The sequence below is a fragment of the Schistocerca piceifrons genome, chromosome 5, assembly GCF_021461385.2.
Source record: "Schistocerca piceifrons isolate TAMUIC-IGC-003096 chromosome 5, iqSchPice1.1, whole genome shotgun sequence".
NCBI classification, from domain to species: Eukaryota; Metazoa; Arthropoda; class Insecta; order Orthoptera; family Acrididae; genus Schistocerca; species Schistocerca piceifrons.
Genome location: NC_060142.1, coordinates 57,881,913 through 57,900,569, shown reverse-complemented (window position 1 = coordinate 57,900,569; position 18,657 = coordinate 57,881,913). Strand labels below are relative to the sequence as shown.

At 38.1% G+C, this 18,657-nt stretch overlaps 1 protein-coding gene across 1 annotated transcript; it reads right to left on the bottom strand.

Annotated features, from left to right (window-relative positions):
- Positions 1–393: 393 nt before the first annotated feature.
- On the bottom strand, positions 394–18,274 carry LOC124797896 (chromatin-remodeling ATPase INO80). Its single transcript, XM_047261012.1, has 3 exons — positions 14,496–18,274; positions 6,037–6,717; positions 394–4,174 (listed from the first exon to the last, which is right to left on the bottom strand). Exons 1-3 carry the CDS (start codon positions 17,688–17,690, stop codon positions 3,359–3,361), a joined length of 4,692 nt encoding a protein of 1,563 aa, XP_047116968.1. The 5' UTR covers positions 17,691–18,274; the 3' UTR covers positions 394–3,358.
- Positions 18,275–18,657: the final 383 nt, after the last annotated feature.

The window sequence follows — 18,657 nt, the reverse complement described above, 5'->3', positions numbered from 1 at the left end:
GATTGTGGACTGTGATAAGACTGAATTTGCGAACCGTGCAGTTGTGGTCCTACAAGTATATTTGAATGCTGGGTAATTTTTCTTACACGCAGTACCACCAACTTTAAAATTGTTGTTTTATTATGTGAGATGGTGAGAGTGTCAAGACATACTGTATCATTAAATACATATTTCATACTGATAGATGCATATCTCTTGGCTTTCATTAGAATTTCTTGTTAGATATTCCAGGAATTGTACTTCTTTTATTTCTGATTTTTCACCGCCTGCAGGTCGTTAGCTTTAATCTCCAGAATATGTTCCAATAAGTTATTAATTTAGCATACTTTAAGACAAATATTTTCTTTCAGGGATTATTGTGATGGAGCTGGATGCAAATAATTGTACAATTGGTACAGGAAACCTTGAATTTATGTTCACCAATTTTGTAAATATTGGGACACACATTTAAATGGTAAGAGCTACACCTACATAACAAATATCCACTACTGAAACTGTATGTAACAAGAAGGAAAGAGTACTAATGTTAACTAAACTTTTTTTGTTAAAATAAATGTATGTAAAATAAATTTATTTTAGTAAAGTCACTTCACATTCATATGGTCTAATTCCAGGTATTTTTGTAGTGGATTTAATTTTACTTTAATTTGAACTACGGGAACTGGCTGTTCAGGACACAACTTTTGCAGAACTGATCTCAGAATTTAAGTGAAATGAAACAGTTAAAAGTTTTTGTGATTACTGTGCTCATTTTGATATAAATCATTTTAGAACTTCGGGTACTTGGTAGCTGTAACCCAGTATAGAAGATCTGTATTTCAATTTTAAGAGTATAGCTTACATGGCCTTTCTGGTGCATCACCTATGTGCCAACTCATTTTACATCATTATGACAGCTGGTATTCATATTTGATGTGGTGTTCAATGATGTATTTGAATGATGAACCTTACTTAAGTTGTTCTTATGGTCTTATCCATACTTGCCTCATAAAAGGCGTCAGTGTATTTTTTACATTAATAACCTTTCCAAACTTACATTATAAAGAAAAGTGTTTAAAAACTTATGTAACAATTTCACATAACACACACTTCTGTTATGACTGCAGTGGTGCCTACAAATTAGACGCAAATATTTTTCTCGATTACATTTTATGCATATATCTGCAAGAATGGAAAGTACAGAAGCTGTATCCTTTTACAAGATACACACAGTCCCTTTCTCTCTAATGTTTAAAAAGTACATATAATTTTCTACTACACATTTCCCTATGGCAACACACATAATTAGGTAAAGCAGCTCATATGAAGTAACTAAATCTTGGTTTAATAATGACATAATTTAGCCCCAATCATTCTAGGATCTATACTTCGATATGACTGTAATCTAAAAGGTTAAACAAATTCAAAATTTAAATGCTGATTGACAATAAAATAATGCACTTTCATGAGCAATATCTTCTCTGTATGATCCATCCTCCCATAGTCTACAATGCCTCTATCAAGGCACCAGCTCTTATGCGGAATATCAGACATCATCATGTGGAAGGGGGAAGTGTGTACAGGTGCTCACTCATTTGTGGAAACTGAGGAAAATTTATTGCAAATTTAGAGGATGGAAAGATTCTTTCTTTGCTACACATTACTTGTTGGAAGTCTGATCCCACAGTTCACAGCGGTACAGGCCTGTATTCCTGGGCCAAGCACGGTTCCCACAGATGAATATTACCAGTGTGGTACATAGGCATGTGTACAGTAAGCCACCAATAGGAAACGTGGAAGGATGTCACATGTGGTACAGGAGCTAGTGAGCAGAGTGTGAAATCTAGAACTGGCTTTGTCTCTGCTTGTTACCACCAACCTGCCAACACGCATACTCTCCTTGCTCCTCCATAAATCAATTAGAATAGTCCCTCCACTCCACTGGCAGCCTGGCCACCATCCCAACACATGCTCTTTTACACCCTGTACCATGAATTACATCTCTTCCTGTTCTTATACCCTCTTAGATGCCCATTTATAAGTCCTGAACACTGCCAGTATCCTGCTCAACAGCTCCTCTACGCTGTAAGAACAATCTATCCTATTTCACATTGTTGCTATTCCACAACAGTTACATAATTTGTAATTGCAGAAGTGATAACTATGATCTCAAAGTAACTCATAGTGCAGAATTTGGCATTGGATATCCTAGTTAATAAGCATAATTTTCATTTATCAAATTTTCTTGTAATGTAGTAACTTAATGTATGAAGATATTCAATATGGTGGATTTAGTAGCTATTAGGTTGAGTTAATTATGATTGTAAAGTATGCAGAGCTTTAATTCAGCCTCCATCGGTCACAGCCATATTGGAGATTAAATGAAAGCCTCTCTTCCATAATCTCTTCACTTGAAACAACTGATCAGCAATCTCTAGTCGACTTTTCTCAGTATGTTTTTTTGTCTACTGTCTTAGCAGATTTTATTATTGGTATTCACAAAAAATTAACTGCAGTTTTTCATTCTACGCATAATAAAGTACGTAAATTTGCAATGAAAAGAGAATATAGGTGAATTCCTGATTTTCAGATTGTTTAGAAATACAGTTTACATGATGGCTGTCATTCAATGAATGCGTTATCTGCCAATCATTCATTACAAAGCAACAAAATTACGTAAAAAAAAGGAGAAAATTGGCAAAAATGACATGTACACAAATTATGTATACATTCAGAGATCTGGAACCATCATTTAAGACATTTATTGCAATTTTACAGAAACAACTACTGAAGAGAGGGAACAGTTCACTAATGGCACTGGCAACATTCCACATTTGGAGAATTAGATTCTCACTACCAACACTGAAATTGCACATTTTGTTTATATACCACAGGTATATCTTAGTGTTAGACATGATTCCATTCAAATATTAAATATTAGTACAAATTGTGACCGAGTAGAGAGTTGAGCAACAGAAAGGAAGGAATTAAACACCCTTATATAAAATGAAAGTCTTAAAACAATTGCACTATTTTTTGTAACCCGTGGTTACTGCACACTTGACTGGGATGCTTGACCACTTCAGAACCACTTTCTTCTTCTGAACAAAATAGAGCTTAGACAGCCTATACAACAATAGCAGATAGGAAGGTTTTAGGCTGGAAAATCTCAGAAAAGATCAAATACTTTGCACAGACATCTCAGTATCAATGCGCCAGCAACATATATTCTACCTGCAGCCAATACGCTATGGATACTCTTAATAAACAGAATCAAAGTGAAACAACAAACTCCAGAAGCTAAAGGTGCACGTGTACACACACACACACACACACACACACACACACACACACACACACACTCTCTCTCTCTCTCTCTCTATTCTGTTTGAGAATAAAAATTAAAAGGGCTTGGAGGTGGTGTTGATGTCGGATCATATCTCAATGGTAGAGGTACAGGGAGTGGCCCAGAGGCACCTCTCCCACGAGGTCCTCTGGAACCTCTGCCTCCTCTACCTCCTTGATGTGACGGCCCTAAAGGTCGCAGTCGTGGCCGACCGGGGCCCCTGCGTACTACTGGAGGAGCCTGCCCGGGCTGACGCATTGGGACAGAAACAGGAACAGGTACCTCTACTTCTTTCACTGGGGCTACTTGAGGTTTCACAGGTTGTGGTAGAGGTCGTCCATCAATAATTGCACGCCTAGAACCTCTTGGCCTACCGCGTCTTCCTCCGCGACCAGTCCTGGGTCGTCCAGGAATCACTCCCGTGGAACCAAGTATTGGAGGAAATTCCTCATGTGGAAGGATCTGAGAACGTGTTCCATCTTCTGATTCTTCCAAGGGACCTGCGAGGGCTCCTTCTGTGACGCTACTCGGCAGACTTCCAGTAGCTGTACTGCCACTTTCAGTATCACTATCCCTTCTTGACATATCAGCATCCAACTTCTGTTTTCTCTTCCGCCCATCTACATCATCAGCAGCAGCACGTGCTCGTCTCTCTTCCTGACGCTGTCTATACCTCTTCTCTATTTCTTCATCACCGAGCAGGAGTGATACTACTTCTTTTGGTTTGAGAGAATCTGGCCTGAAATTTCCACCACTGATCACCATCCGTTGTATCTCACTCTTTTCTCGTGCACGTTGTAGCATGCGTTCCTCAATTGTGCCCTTGCATACCAGTCGGTACACTGTCACCTGTATCAAAATAATTTCAGTTACTATTTTCAACTCTTAAACATGTAATGATATTAAAAATATACTGCAGGTAATACAGCACCTATTAAAAATGTAAGAATTTTTAATAAAATGGAAAGGACAGGTTGCAACTCACCATGCAGAGGATGCGCTTGGTTATAGACAGGCACAATGGAAGAGACTGCTAAAATATTAAACTTTCAGACAATTTCCTCCTTCTGAAATAAAAAACACACACACATTCACACAAGCCACACAAACAAGGCTACTGTGCTCAGAGACAGTGGGCATGTGTGTGTGGCTTCTGCTTTTTGTGTGTGTGTGTGTGTGTGTGTGTGTGTGTGTGTGTGTGTGTGTGTGTGTGTGTGTTTTCTATTTCAGAAGAACCTTGTCTGTTAAATTAATATTTTAGCAGTCTCTTTCATTGTGCCTTTCTGCAACTTAGTGCCTCCTGTATGAGGTGAGCAGCAGATTATTTTCTCCATATTGTTGTTCTCCCATCCAGGACTTTCCAGTATTTGATTATATCAAGAATTTTGATTATTCATGAGTTTGATGTATGCTACGCGTAAAATGAAACAAGATAATTGATGTTTCAGTATCAATACTATGAAGATAACAAAAGTCATGTTCCTTACTTTCTCACAACAATATTAGACTGAATGCAACATTTCTTACAACAGCAATTTAATGACTATCAAAGCATTCCATCCCCTCTTTGGAGAGATTAATAACTAGGTCACAGCAATATTTTTCGTTTGGTATGGGATTTGTACAGCCTCTCTGCTTAATTCCAAATCATAACCCAAGAAAGTGGGCAATTACTTTGCTTGACTGGTCTAACAAGAGAGCAGTGTCAATAAATATCATTTAAATTGACAAGTATCTTCTTATTTGGCTAAACCTTTTTCTAGAGCTGCATGCCATTTACCACAAGAGACACAGAAAAGTGATGGAACATACAAACTGATAAATGAAAAACTCTTTCCAAAGAATTATTCTCTTACAAGTTTTCCTTTGCCTCCAATACTTTCATATGGAGAACAAATGTGAGAGACATAGAAAAAATTATTCTCCTGTGCAGATATTACAGAGCAGCAGTTGTGGGAGAACAGACTGACATGTAATTCAAATATGTTGTCCTTACACAGTGTATGGTAAGCTTTGGGAGTGTTACCTAATAGTTTGTATTACACAGTGAATTTTCTCTCTCGTGTTTTACGCATTCCTTTCAGTTACATTAATTTGGTTAAACATTAAAATTGCTGAAAATGAGCTTAAACTGTGATGCTTTTCCATAGGTTCAATATAACTGAGCTAAAGTTATACGAAACAGATTGGTAAATATAAATAATAGGCAAAACAATAAGTGGTCAGTTCACATATCCAGAAGTATTTGAATTAATAAATTATGGGGGTGAAATGAGAATTCGAGCAAATTTCTGACATACAGAATGAAATTTAGCCATTTTCTAAATTGATCACAACAATGCCTTTCTAAGCATGATCCTCCTGTGATTGGGCTTAACATTCTTTTGACCCGGTAATAAGTTCACACAGTTTGTGACTGCAGATTAACATAGAATCTAAATCATGATACGGGCTGTCAGAGTTCAGAGAGAACAAAATTTCCAGAGGTGTAAGTCATGTTACATGACATAATATAATCGTAGAAGCAAATGGAGAGTCCACTTGAAATTTACTTAATACTAAACAAACATTTAATTAACTAAGTTACAAATCCATAAAAGAAACTACAGATCATTTTGAACTCTATAACACAATACCATACGGTCATCAAGAAATGAACATTTACAGGGCAAAAATACATTTTCAGAGACTTCTATACATGTTTTGCCAACCTGTTTTGTTTGTCCAAGACGATGAGCTCTGTCCATTGCCTGTTGATCAATCGTGGGGTTCCAATCGCTGTCATAGAATACAACAGTATCTGCTGCTGTAAGATTAATACCCAGGCCTCCAGCCCTAGTACTGAGGAGAAATACAAAAATATCTTCACGCTGCTGAAAACTTGCAACCATATCTCGTCTCTCTGAAATCTTGCTTGAGCCATCAAGTCTCATATAAGTCAGTTTACGATGGCGTGCATACTCTTCCAGCAGATCTATCATACGAGTCATCTGTGAATAGATGAGAACTCTGTGGCCTTGCTCACGGAGCCTCTTCAACAGGCCATCTAGAACAGTCAGTTTTCCTGAGTCTGTAACTAGTGATCGGCCATCTGGTGGTACAATACGTGACCAACCATGAGGTGGTGCTGTTGCCTCAATTCCTGCTGGAGATCCCCACAATTCTTCCCACAAGGCACTGAGTGACTCAGGTGATGACCACCTCATCAAGTCCTGCTGTTCCCACGCTGCTTTTCTGCTGACACAGTACAGTTCTGGAGGTGGCGCATGAGCCTTTGGACAGCCGGAAAACAGGAATGGAGGCATACGTGTAGGTTCACACGGTAGTATGCGTGACTTCCTTGGTCTGTGTGGAAATTCAGGAAGAACAGGGAAATTATCCTCTTCTTTGACCTAAAAATAGAAACAATACTGTTTAATTGTACCATATCATTGCCGAGTCCAAAATGTGGATGTAAACTTTACAATAATTCCATTTTTTATTAGCATTCAATCAACATTTACTGGGTCAGTTGGAAGTTCACACCATTTTTACGATGCCATGATTTTATTTTATTAGTGCAAAATACACTACATTACATTACAATGCAACACACTTGCCCACATCATGGGAGAGGGGCAACAGATTAAAGAAGGCGATTTTCTGTACAGGCAAAGAAAGTGTGCCTCAAGACCGCTATGTTAGCTGTGAAAGTCCTAAAGGAACCCTGAAGATGATAACCAATGGGGCTCCAGTGAAACTACAATAGGCATAGCAAACCTGAAGGGGACAACCCATCAAAATGAGTATCAAACTCAGTAACAAGACTGATAATGTAGAACTGTTATGGTTTTGAGTTGAAGAAATCCATTAGCCAGAAACACTTGGCCCTCTATATTAGAGATCAGGAAAGATGATAACCAAAAGTGGCTACGTCTGGTGAATTCTGGCCATATGCAGATATGCATCATTGTGGAGTAACAACAAAGGTCTAACATATGTTTTGTTTTCAATAGCAACACAGAGCCCTCTTAGCTGTTGAGCTGTTCAGTACACAGCGACTATTATTGTTTCATTTCTTAGCAGCAATGCATGATGAAGAATGCCAGTTTGGTTCCACTCAACACAGAATAAGATTCTTTCTGAAGGTGTGCACAATTCTTCACATGACCTACTTCTTTTTTTGAAAGGCTGAAACATTATTTCCTCTTTAAGTCCATGTACAGGCAACATTTCTCATCACCGGGAACAATGTTGCCCCAGAATCGCTCGTATCTATGACAAGCCAAATGGTAATGAGCCAGCTAGCGTGCGCGCCCACCCACCCAGACAGACAGACAGACAGAGAGAGAGAGAGAGAGAGAGAGAGAGAGAGAGAGAGAGAGAGAGATATTGTGGTTTATATGCACTTAATGAAGAGGTTATTAGAACCCATTGGAAAATTAGTATGAACAAATGTAGTTAGAACAGCTAAAAAAGGACTTGATAGTAGTACCCATGTACCCAATTCCTGCAAATCACCCAATTAACATAAATGGCACAGAATGGTTTAGTGATTAAATTCCTTAATTTGTGCCAGTTCACACATTGTTTTGGTGAGGATTATCATGAACTAAATAATTTACTTAGTATTTATCAAAAAGAGGTCTCCAGAATGTGGTTAATCAGGTAAGTCAAGCTTTCCTTCTCGCTAATGAGAAAACAATTGCATTGCCATTCTCTCAAAGTGATTCCCTCCTACACACACCCCAAACTCTTCTCAAGGATTCTGCAGCACTAGTCCCTCGATTAAACTTTAAGAATAAAATGTGTTGAAAGCATTCATTTCTACCTTTTGACACTTCATACTGGTTAGCAGAGCTAGTTATCCCAGAATTTAGACTCGCAGCAGCCGTGTTGCTTCCTCACAGCTATGAGATTCAAGGGGGCAGGAGCCAGTGATATAGACATCATTGATGCGGAGAGCCTGAAAGTCACCATTGCACTCTTGAGGCTTATTAATACTCATGTACCGTTTGTCGCAGTGCCATGACGACGTAGGAGTGTGTTTAATGAATGTTAGCAGATGGGATGTATGTTCCACTGGATGGACCAGGAACAAGCCATAATAGTTCCTGTAGCTGCTTAATTTAACAAGGAATTTTTGTCATTTCGTGTTAGATGAATGAGATGACAAAGAGAATGTTATAGAATTTTCCTGAAGTTTCCCTTTTTAGCTCTTACAACCATTTGAAATAAGAGTGCATAAATTTTATTTTCATACCTCTTTTAATTTCTGAAGGGTGGTGGATTGAAATTATGAAAATTTATGGATTTATTTTGCTCATCATCTAATTTAAGTTGTATCAGTTTTACATGAAGCCAGAAGCTCAGTAAGCGATGAAGGTTCATGATCTTTTAAATATTTCTTATTTACTGAGGGAACTGTTATGACTCATTTACAGATTACAGAAGCGTCCAATTCCATCCGTCTGCTTTGACCCATGACGTCACCAATGTGGCGTAAACGACCATTCTCAATGTCTCCAATATGGCGCCTATGACGTCATTACATAAACATGACAACAAACATCAAAATACATATAAAACCAACAAACACATCTGCCTCCAAAAATATAATCAAACTAACGCGTCCATCGAGGAAAATTGTGGGTTTTTGGATGGGGACTAATTAAATATAAACACATACACACACACACCACAATCCCAAACCACATAAAACGACAACACAGAAACACCACAAAATCGCTAAATTCCGCTACACTTACAATGTCGACAAGAATCAATCCCTTCCCTTCACCTAGACAGCTCAACCGCAATTGTCGATACCACAAAATTAAAACCAACTACTACAAAAATTATAATCACATTGCAACTGTCGATAACACAAAACCAACATGTAAAACAACAAAAATTGGAATCTGACACTTCCCTTGAACCTATATGGTCAGCAGCAGCTCACGATACCAAAACACATATAGCAATGACGACACATTGGAATTGGACACTTCCCTTGACCTGTATATGTCAAAAGCAGCTCATGATACCAAAATACACATAGCTACGACACATTGGAATCGAACACTTCCCTTGATCTATACAGGTCAACAACAGCTCATGATACCAAAACAAACATGGCTACGACGACAAATTGGAATCGGTCACTTCACATTACCTATATAGCTCAAATACAACTGACGATACTAAAAAAATTGGAATTGAGTACTTCCCCAAAGATACATAAATCAAACACAAGTGCCAAAACATCAACCACCAACACATGCAGTAAATAACACCGACCCAACAACACATAAAAACCCCACCAATCATCATAATGCACGAACAATAGACCCAAAAAAAACGACTACTTACCACAAAGAAGTTCTGGCTGTACACACTAGGTCAGCCACCCCAATCAGGCGCGCGCGCGCGCACACACACACACACACACACACACACACACACACACACACACACACACACACACACACCACCACCACCACCACCAACCGCAACAAGACGACACCTACAAACACAACACACTCATAAACTAAACTCTGCGCCGTCATGACATCACACACCACAACACCCTTACGTCACGGGTCAAAGCCGATGGGTGAGATCGGATGCCTCCATTGACCTACTCATTTATCTCCCATTTTTAATTTTATTTTTCATTTAAATACCATAAAAATGTTATTTCTTCCATGTAACTTAAATCAAATGATTTCATAAAGAGGGTATGATGACACAAATTTTACTTCTAGACAAATGCTCAACAAACAAAGTGCGTGGCCATTTCCTCATATTACAATGTTTCTAAACAAAAGATCAAGGAAATGCAAAGATTTAAATATTATGATGATGTAATAACTTACTCAACAAATGTTTACTTATCAGTGTGCACTTCGTCATGGGTCACTCATTATTACACTTCACCGATTTCCCTTCCACTATGAATATGACTGACGTCACCTTTCTTGTGTGCACCTGTGCTTGAGCCACGAGTTACTCGCTATCCCTCTGACACAGCTGTCAATCTCACAAGTAATGAGTGAGCTTGATGCACGTGCTGACTACTTTTACTGATTAGCCTTGAAACTGGCCAAATGAGCTGTTAATTTCACATCCCTGTCTGCAACAATAAAACTCTAAACCGACGAAAAAGAACTGAATAACAAAACATTAAGCTTCACAATGCAGTGGCACTAACCCTATAAAGAATGGCATGGACTTATGCACCAACCCAATAGATTTGTTCTTTGTTTGTATAAAACAAATTCCAGAATCATCCAGATGTGGCATAGTCTTCTGGCTTTTAAACCAAGAAACAAGGGAGCGAGTCGAACAGTGGACAATGTAATATTAAAGTACAAGTTAATCATTCCAGCTGTAAATGTTATGAGAATATAACTGATTAAATCTATACACTTTATATATCTTAGATTGTAATCTATAGATTCAGGACATGTCAAAAGAAACAAATTCCCAGGCAGATTGCAGTGTGCAGCCCCTGAGTGACAAGTATCTGAACATTGTGAGGCTACATCTGTGTAATAAATGTGATGACACAACAAAATCAAAAGTAGTTCACTGCAAAATGTGAAGCATTGTAAGCAAACATAATTATATGGTTCACAGAACAGATTCAGCTGACTTCTATACTTTCACTCAGTCTTTTGTTGCATTCTATTATGAGGATTTTAGCAGATTTAATAGATAATAAAATTAACTTCAAACACAAACTGAACTTATCAACATGACAATTCCTACTCCACTTAAGAAGAAACACAAAGAACAAGTCTTAAAAATTATGTGATGGGTCATGAACACAAAATTGAGCCTTAGACTATTTTTTTTTAATTTTATTTTTAACTTAGTTTTTGTTGTAGTTTTCTGAATGTACAAGGTTAAATTTTACTGTACTAAAAAATGACCCAAGTTACAAAATTACTTGAGGAAATACTGTTGAACAAAGTTGGCACTTCTGTAGATGAGACTGGGGGACAACAAGATTGGCTTTTATACTGGCAGGTATTTAAACTTATGCCGCAGCCACTGTTGTTTCAAATCTTAAGTGAAGAGAGCAGAACCATATTTTTCAGACAAACTTCAGTTTTCAAAGAAAAGTAAAACATTAAATATGCAGATAATTTACAAAAATAACTATGCATTTAGTAACCCACCTATGACAAAGAACATGAAAAGTTTACTCTTTAATTCAGCAATTATAGCAAATACCGTTTACCATAGATAAGGAATGAGGAAGAGCAATAAAGCAGTGTTCAGCATGTAAATGACCATTGGAAGTAATTGTGTCCCACCAGTGACAATTTTAAGGATTCTTACTGAAATCTAAGCCATTTAACACTTCTTGTCATTTTTAAGTTATTTTGGTTGGTATAACTTGCGCTTTAATGGGTTACACTAATACTGACTAATTATTTATTCAGAAAATTGGGGAAGCAATGTCAGCAGAGCATATTAGAAAAACTTCAAAAAAAGTTGCAGAAAGATGCCACCATGTACAACATCTATAAAAAGGAAGAAAAGGAACAATACAGAAGACAGGAAACCATGAAGAAGAAGGATCCCCCTGGCCTGGGAAAAATATGTTGTTTAATACTGTGAGTAGAAAGCTGAAAGAAAAAGAGAGGGCAGGCTTAAACTAAAATATGTATTGACTGAAAACAAGTTTGTAACTGGAAAATGGAAACCCAGGTCTCTTAGTCATATAAATGTCGTCAGTCTCTCACCAATGCTGTTTCTTGGGTAAAGAAGGGCTTGCTTCCAGCCCCCCCCCCCCCCCCCAAAAAAAGGGTCATAAAAATCTCGTATGGGAAAGCCTACCTTAAAAGGTAGCAAAAGCTGGTTTTCTTGGTATACAATCAAATTGAAAATTTCATCTCATAAACTTAGATGGTAATCTGGTCAAAATACAAAACTTTTTCAAATGTGATAAAATCAGAAGGCAAACACCTTGCATAAAGGGTGTCAAGTCTATTGTGGACCCAGTGACTTGGGGGGGGGGGGGGGGGGGGGGTGTTAGCTAGCAGAAAAAAATCCAGATACTGTGTATCAGTAAGGATTCTATGATAAGTGACAAAAAACAATATCTCGATAATCTGCAGACACAATGTCAAAGAAGCTGCTGGCTCAGAAGTAGCTGTGGAAACAATCATGCCAGTAACATTTATTTCGGTGAAGTTTTGCACCAATAGAAGGAATTAAGCCAAATATAGGGGTGCTCCAATGACACAGAAAGCATTTGAAGAGAATGGAGAAATACAGATCATGTGCAGGAGATCTGTATGCAACTCAAGAAATGTGTCCAAAATTGATGCAAAGGTTATATTCTACTTGGTGTTTGAATATGTTCTTGCTATTCTCCTGAATCAAGACAGTAAACCTATCAGGACCACCTCCTATTATGAGTTTTCAGATATTTAAACTTTTTTGAAAGCAGATGAGTGGTCAACCACATAGTTCTTTTTCGGTGGTAGATTTTTAAAATGAAATAATTAGAGACTCAGGACTTTAGATTAACACTGCATTGAAATGTATCTTATTTATAGGTAGCGAAACTTTCCTACAAGGTTATTTAACTAGAAAGTTAGGTCTAAATATGTAAACTACTGTTTCACCCAAAACAGATACAATAAAATTAATTTTAACTGATAAAGAGATACAATGTCAATGTTTATAAATAAGTACTAATAATGTAAGGTTTACTGATATTTCATCATGTAGATAATTGTTTTATTAATGTGAATTCATTGTTTTCAAGAGTTCTTGTAAAATGTTGATGGACTTTCAATTTTACATCAACCTGCTGTCCCATCTGTGACAATGTTTCAACGATATTACTAACAGTTCACTTTGTAAACTTCTGATATTCAGATATACAGGGACATATGATTGTCAATCAATTTTTAATTTATTTCTGTTTGTACTTTTTGTTAACACTACATTAGCTTTTGATTACTGAAAAATTTAGTTCAACTTTCACAACCATAACAACTGAATCCTCCTAAATGGTCAGCATATAGTGTCATCTTTCTGGACAGGCTGCTTCCACATCTTTGTGAAACGTCGCAGTTATGACTCATGGAATATAAAAATAGCAATGTAACTACAGAAGCAGTACCTACTATGCAACACTCTGACACAGAGAAAGAAAATCTTGTTACATCTCCTAAAAGTAACTTCTTTCCTTTAGCCTTATCCCATTTGTAAATGTTTTATATGTATATATCATTTCTATTTGTTTCTGACATGTCCGATACTATTGTATCAAATGGTCTTTAGGTTAATAAATAAATAAAACTCATGTCTTATAAAAATGTACATTAAAATGATAAAGATGTTTGCGAGCTAATACGAGATGACTTCATTTGCATATCTTCACTCAATTTCAGGTTTTCATCTAAGATCATCCTCATGTAATATATGAATACCATGATACAATTGTAATTCATTAATTAAAATACTCCAATAAATACAAAAAATGAGGACAGGAATTCATTAATCTCTCCCCACTGATCAGTGTAAAGCCTAAATTGACATACCAATAGTACAGAAAATTTTACTAGCTTTCGAGCTCCTGATCATTTTCTTATCCTACCAATACCCGACCTCAGGTTTCACCTATGAGATAATGATGATGTGGAATGTGATACATGTGTGCATACAGAGGTACAAGAGAGCAGTGACATTGATAATGTTTACTTCCCATCTACATTATTTCTGTGGAATGTACATTGAGATCTCTCTCTCTCTCTCTCTCTCTCTCTCTCTCTCTCTCTCTCACACACACACACACACACACACACACACACACACACACACACACACACACACACACATTTTTGCCGTAGCTCTAAGACTAGCAAAAATTTCGTGCTGTTGCATGTCTACTTATCACACAGTGAATGGCTGCCTTTCCTCTTTATTGTATCACCTTGAAATTTCTGTTAGCATACTACAATAATGTAAGTTAGTGATAATAAGTAAACATAGGGAAACTACTGAGTAATTACAAGCAAGTTGTCACATTCCCAGGAAATCAAAGTTTCAAAAATACAATACCAGAACCATGTATCCAAACCATACGACATAAAAACATAAATGACTCATTTTTGTAATTGACAAATAGTCAACAACGTAATTTAATTCAAATCATTTTTCTTACCCTGCTTCTTTCTTTACTCCCACGCCCCTTTCCTGTTTGGGATGGTGGAGAATGAGTCTCTGCGGATGATAAAACTGGTGAACTTGGTTGCTCTCCTTCAATTTCCCCATCAGCTTCACCATCAGCCTCCACCTCAGTGGGACTCTGTGGAGGCAGTGCCCAGTGCTCTTGTTCATCTGCCTCTTCATCTTGTATCCACACATCACATGCAAACATCTCACTGTGTCCACCATCTGCATCAGCTGTGTCTACTTCAGGTTGCATCACTCCTAAGCCACCAACAAGCTTCCTAAAATCAGTATTTCGCTGCCTATCGAGAAAAGCTGCACGGCTTCGGTGAATTCTGTGCTCTGGAGTTTCTGGAATAGAGGTATGTATGTGCTGCGTGTGGCAATATATTGTATTTTCCATGCTAGAAACTGATGTAAAGACTAAATGACTCAATACAATACTACACGATACAGATGGAGCTGATGTGACACGCAAGGGCTGTAGCAGTAGCAGATACCGCCACTTAAATGAAGTGTCTAGGAGACCACAATAATTCCAGAAGAAAATCTTTTCTTGAAGCTTATAAACTGCCGGAAGAAACATTAGCGCCCTTGAAAGTCCTCCCAAAGCTACATCACTGATTTCTGTTGGAGAAATGCCAGCCAAATTAGAGAATGAGAAACACTTTATCTGTCCTGAAGCATCATCATCTAGTAGAGAACTGTGGACATAGTGAGGTGCAAATATATTCAAATGATTATATAAGATATGCTTCTTACTGGGGAAGCTGTGACATAGAATACCATCATCATAAATCAATCGAGGTAGTAAATAATCAGATAATTTAAAAAAATAAGGAGACTTTGCACTACGTCTTTCAAATAACTCTGGGTGATTACAGACCTTCCGAAACTGCATTACTAGATTAAGCAAATTGGAAGTGAGATTCTGGGATGACTGACTAGAACCAGCGGATGAATACAAAAGATCTTCAATACGAATCTTTTTCTTTAGCGCATCGTACAACAACTTCTGGCGAGTTGTCAAAGGGCAGTACATCATTACCTCAATCTTATCAGAGAGCTCATTTTCTACATCCTTCTTGATCCTACGCAACATAAATGGTTTCAGGATCATGTGCAACCGTGATAAGTGTTTTTCATCAATACCTGTCTTGTTTTCAGCATGGTTTTCAATATCCTTAGAGAACCATTCATTAAATTCTTCATGAGAATCAAACAGAGTTGGCATAATAAAATGCAACAGTGCCCACAGTTCAGCCATGCTGTTCTGTATTGGTGTTCCACTTAGCAGAAGACGATTTCGACAGGTAAACCCCAAAAGCATCTTCCATCGAACGCTGTTGGTGCTCTTTAGAGCTTGAGCTTCATCCAAGACAAGATATTGCCATTTTATACGATTAAAATATTTTAGATCAGTAATAACAAGTTGATAACTTGTGATGACAACATGAAAACTTGCATCTCTTGTATGCATATCCTTCCGATGCCAGAACTGTCGCAGAATCTTTCTTTCTTGTGGACTTCCCCAATACGGAACTACCTTGAATTCTGGTACAAACCGAGCCATCTCTTGTTGCCAGTTATGTAGAGTGGATGCAGGAGAGATAACCAGAAATGGTCCCCATATGTCATACTTCTCAGCTACATGACATAAAAATGCAATGGATTGCACAGTCTTTCCCAGACCCATCTCATCTGCCAAAATACCATTGATGCCTTGATCATAAAGATTAGCAATCCAATTCATTCCTTTCAACTGATAATGCTTCAATTGTCCTTTAAAAATGGAGGGTTGAGGACGTTCATCAACAGCACTGACACCAGTCTCACTTAAGCTTAGATCATCCCCAAAGTCACGGCCAGCAATTCCATCACTTGCACCCTTGTAGAACTGATTGGATCGATTGCGCTCTGCTGTCACTGCTTCACGAACATTTCTTTCTGCCTTCTGTTTCATTTGCTCACCATCATAATCATCAAATGCTGCAAGTCGTGGCAGCTTTTCCTCTTCAAGTTGGCTAAGAATGCGAAGTCTCTCTTCCTGAGAACCACTGCCAAGCTTACGCGACATGAAATGGGCATACAATTCAGTCTGTGTAATAAGGAAATTGAGTTTACGCTGCTGCCGCTTTGCTTCCATCAACTCTACATCCAATCGACGTTGTTCCTCTGCCTCTCTCTCCAGACGACGCCTTGCTTCACGTTCTACACGATCATACCTCTTCCAGTACGACTGCATTTCCCTTGTAAGGCGTTTTGCTCGCCATACTGTTTCCTTCATATTCTTCTGAGACTGCACAGCCTTCTGACGACATGCACGCATACAACCATGTGCCATTCGTCTGCATGAAGCAAGAACTTCTTTATGGTTGTTTACTTTTGCACGTTGAATTTTTCCAAGTTCTCGTTTTGCAAGCATTGCAAAAATTTTCTTTCTTCTTGCTGTCATGATCTCTGCCATTTTATATGATTTTCTCTTGGCACGTGTACTCTTCAGAGATGGTGGATTTTCAAAGAGTGAATCTGGATCCTCCTCCTTCACATTTGTGTATCCATCTTCACATTCTGTATCATCTGCAACACTTGCATCCTTAGCATCAGATGCGGCATTCTGCTCCTTTGTTGTTACTTTCCTCATTTTCCGAGGTTTTGTTTCTTGTTTTCTCTCCTTTCTCTTTCTCTTGGTTCCCTGAACAAATTTCTGATGTTCAGGGAACCTGTCATAATTTGACACAAGTCCTGAGCCATAATATTGATACTGGTGGTTCTGTGGATCTTCATAGAATTTCTTCTGATACTTTTTTCTAAGTACATGCATTTTAAGCATTCTCTGCAGTCTCTCTCTTGGCGGTACATCTTCATCAGAAGAACTCGATGTGTCACTCACAAGAATGTCTCTCAGCCACAATCTGTCAGTCCTCACATCTTCAAAATTATACAGACGTACACGGTCTGATCGCCTTTCTTCTTTCGTGGAGAATCCATAGGCAAATAGTTTTCCTTTCAAGTCTTCCGATAATTCGGCATCAGAATCTGAAGAAAGGTCACTCTCATTTACAGGCGTATTGAAAATTTTTTCCACATACGACAGGAAGGGGCCCAAATCGAGATACTTCTTTAGGAGTTGAATATGCAGTGGTTCTGCAATTTCTGTAGAAGCGGGTGTCGAAGAACTAGCCATTTTATGTACTTAAACTAAATCACGTAAATATGAAAACTGGTTACTCTTTAATATGCTACATCAACAAACATCAGCTGCAAGTGTTCCATGTTGATAAACATCCACACACGAAGATCTCGTCCAACAATTTTACGGAACACCGTTTGAAGTTACTCGTAACCAAACAACACCATCATGATAAACTGTTGTTGTAGGTAGATAATATTCTAACTTCACATACTGATGCGCAACTAGACGTACGATTACATATGGTATTTCGCAGCTCCATTGCGCTCCACATCATGGTGTCTCTCACGTGCAATCCCTGCGATACAGTACGGAACGTAAAAGCACTGACATGCTTAGATTCCACATATTCAAGCCATGTTACTTCACAAACCACATAAATCTAGGTTAGCGTCGCGTTTAGAAAACATGTTTAAACACCACTGCATGCAAACTGTATAAAAATAAGATGTGCAGAAATAATATTGGCGATTTATGAACTTTCAAGACCATTTCACTGGTTATTCAACTATCCAATTTCGAAACTCAAAGTGATTCGAAATCTACAGTGTTCTCGCTCCTTTTGAGCAACTTTGATATTTCTCGACGCCATCATTGATTGAACTTGGATCTGCAAAGATTATACAGCAATACCCAAACAAAGACTATACGGCTTCGGCGCCGGCAGGGAACAGAGTGGAGTGTCTCGCGCCAGTAAAACGCCTGTCTGCGCAGACATTTCGGACTGGAAATTGACATCACGTAACCATACCCACTCGGCTTTAGAGAACACTTGCCTGTGCATGCTCTACCATTCTGAAAGTAGCTGCGAGACGTGTGCTACGCTTGCCTACCTTCACTTACTTATTCTCATTTCGCTTGCTCTCTTTGTTATTTTTTTTGCTTCTGTTATTTTGTATTTGCTCCTGGAATTTACTTACTTCTTACATAGTTGAAGTTGTTAAAGAAATGAATACAGTAA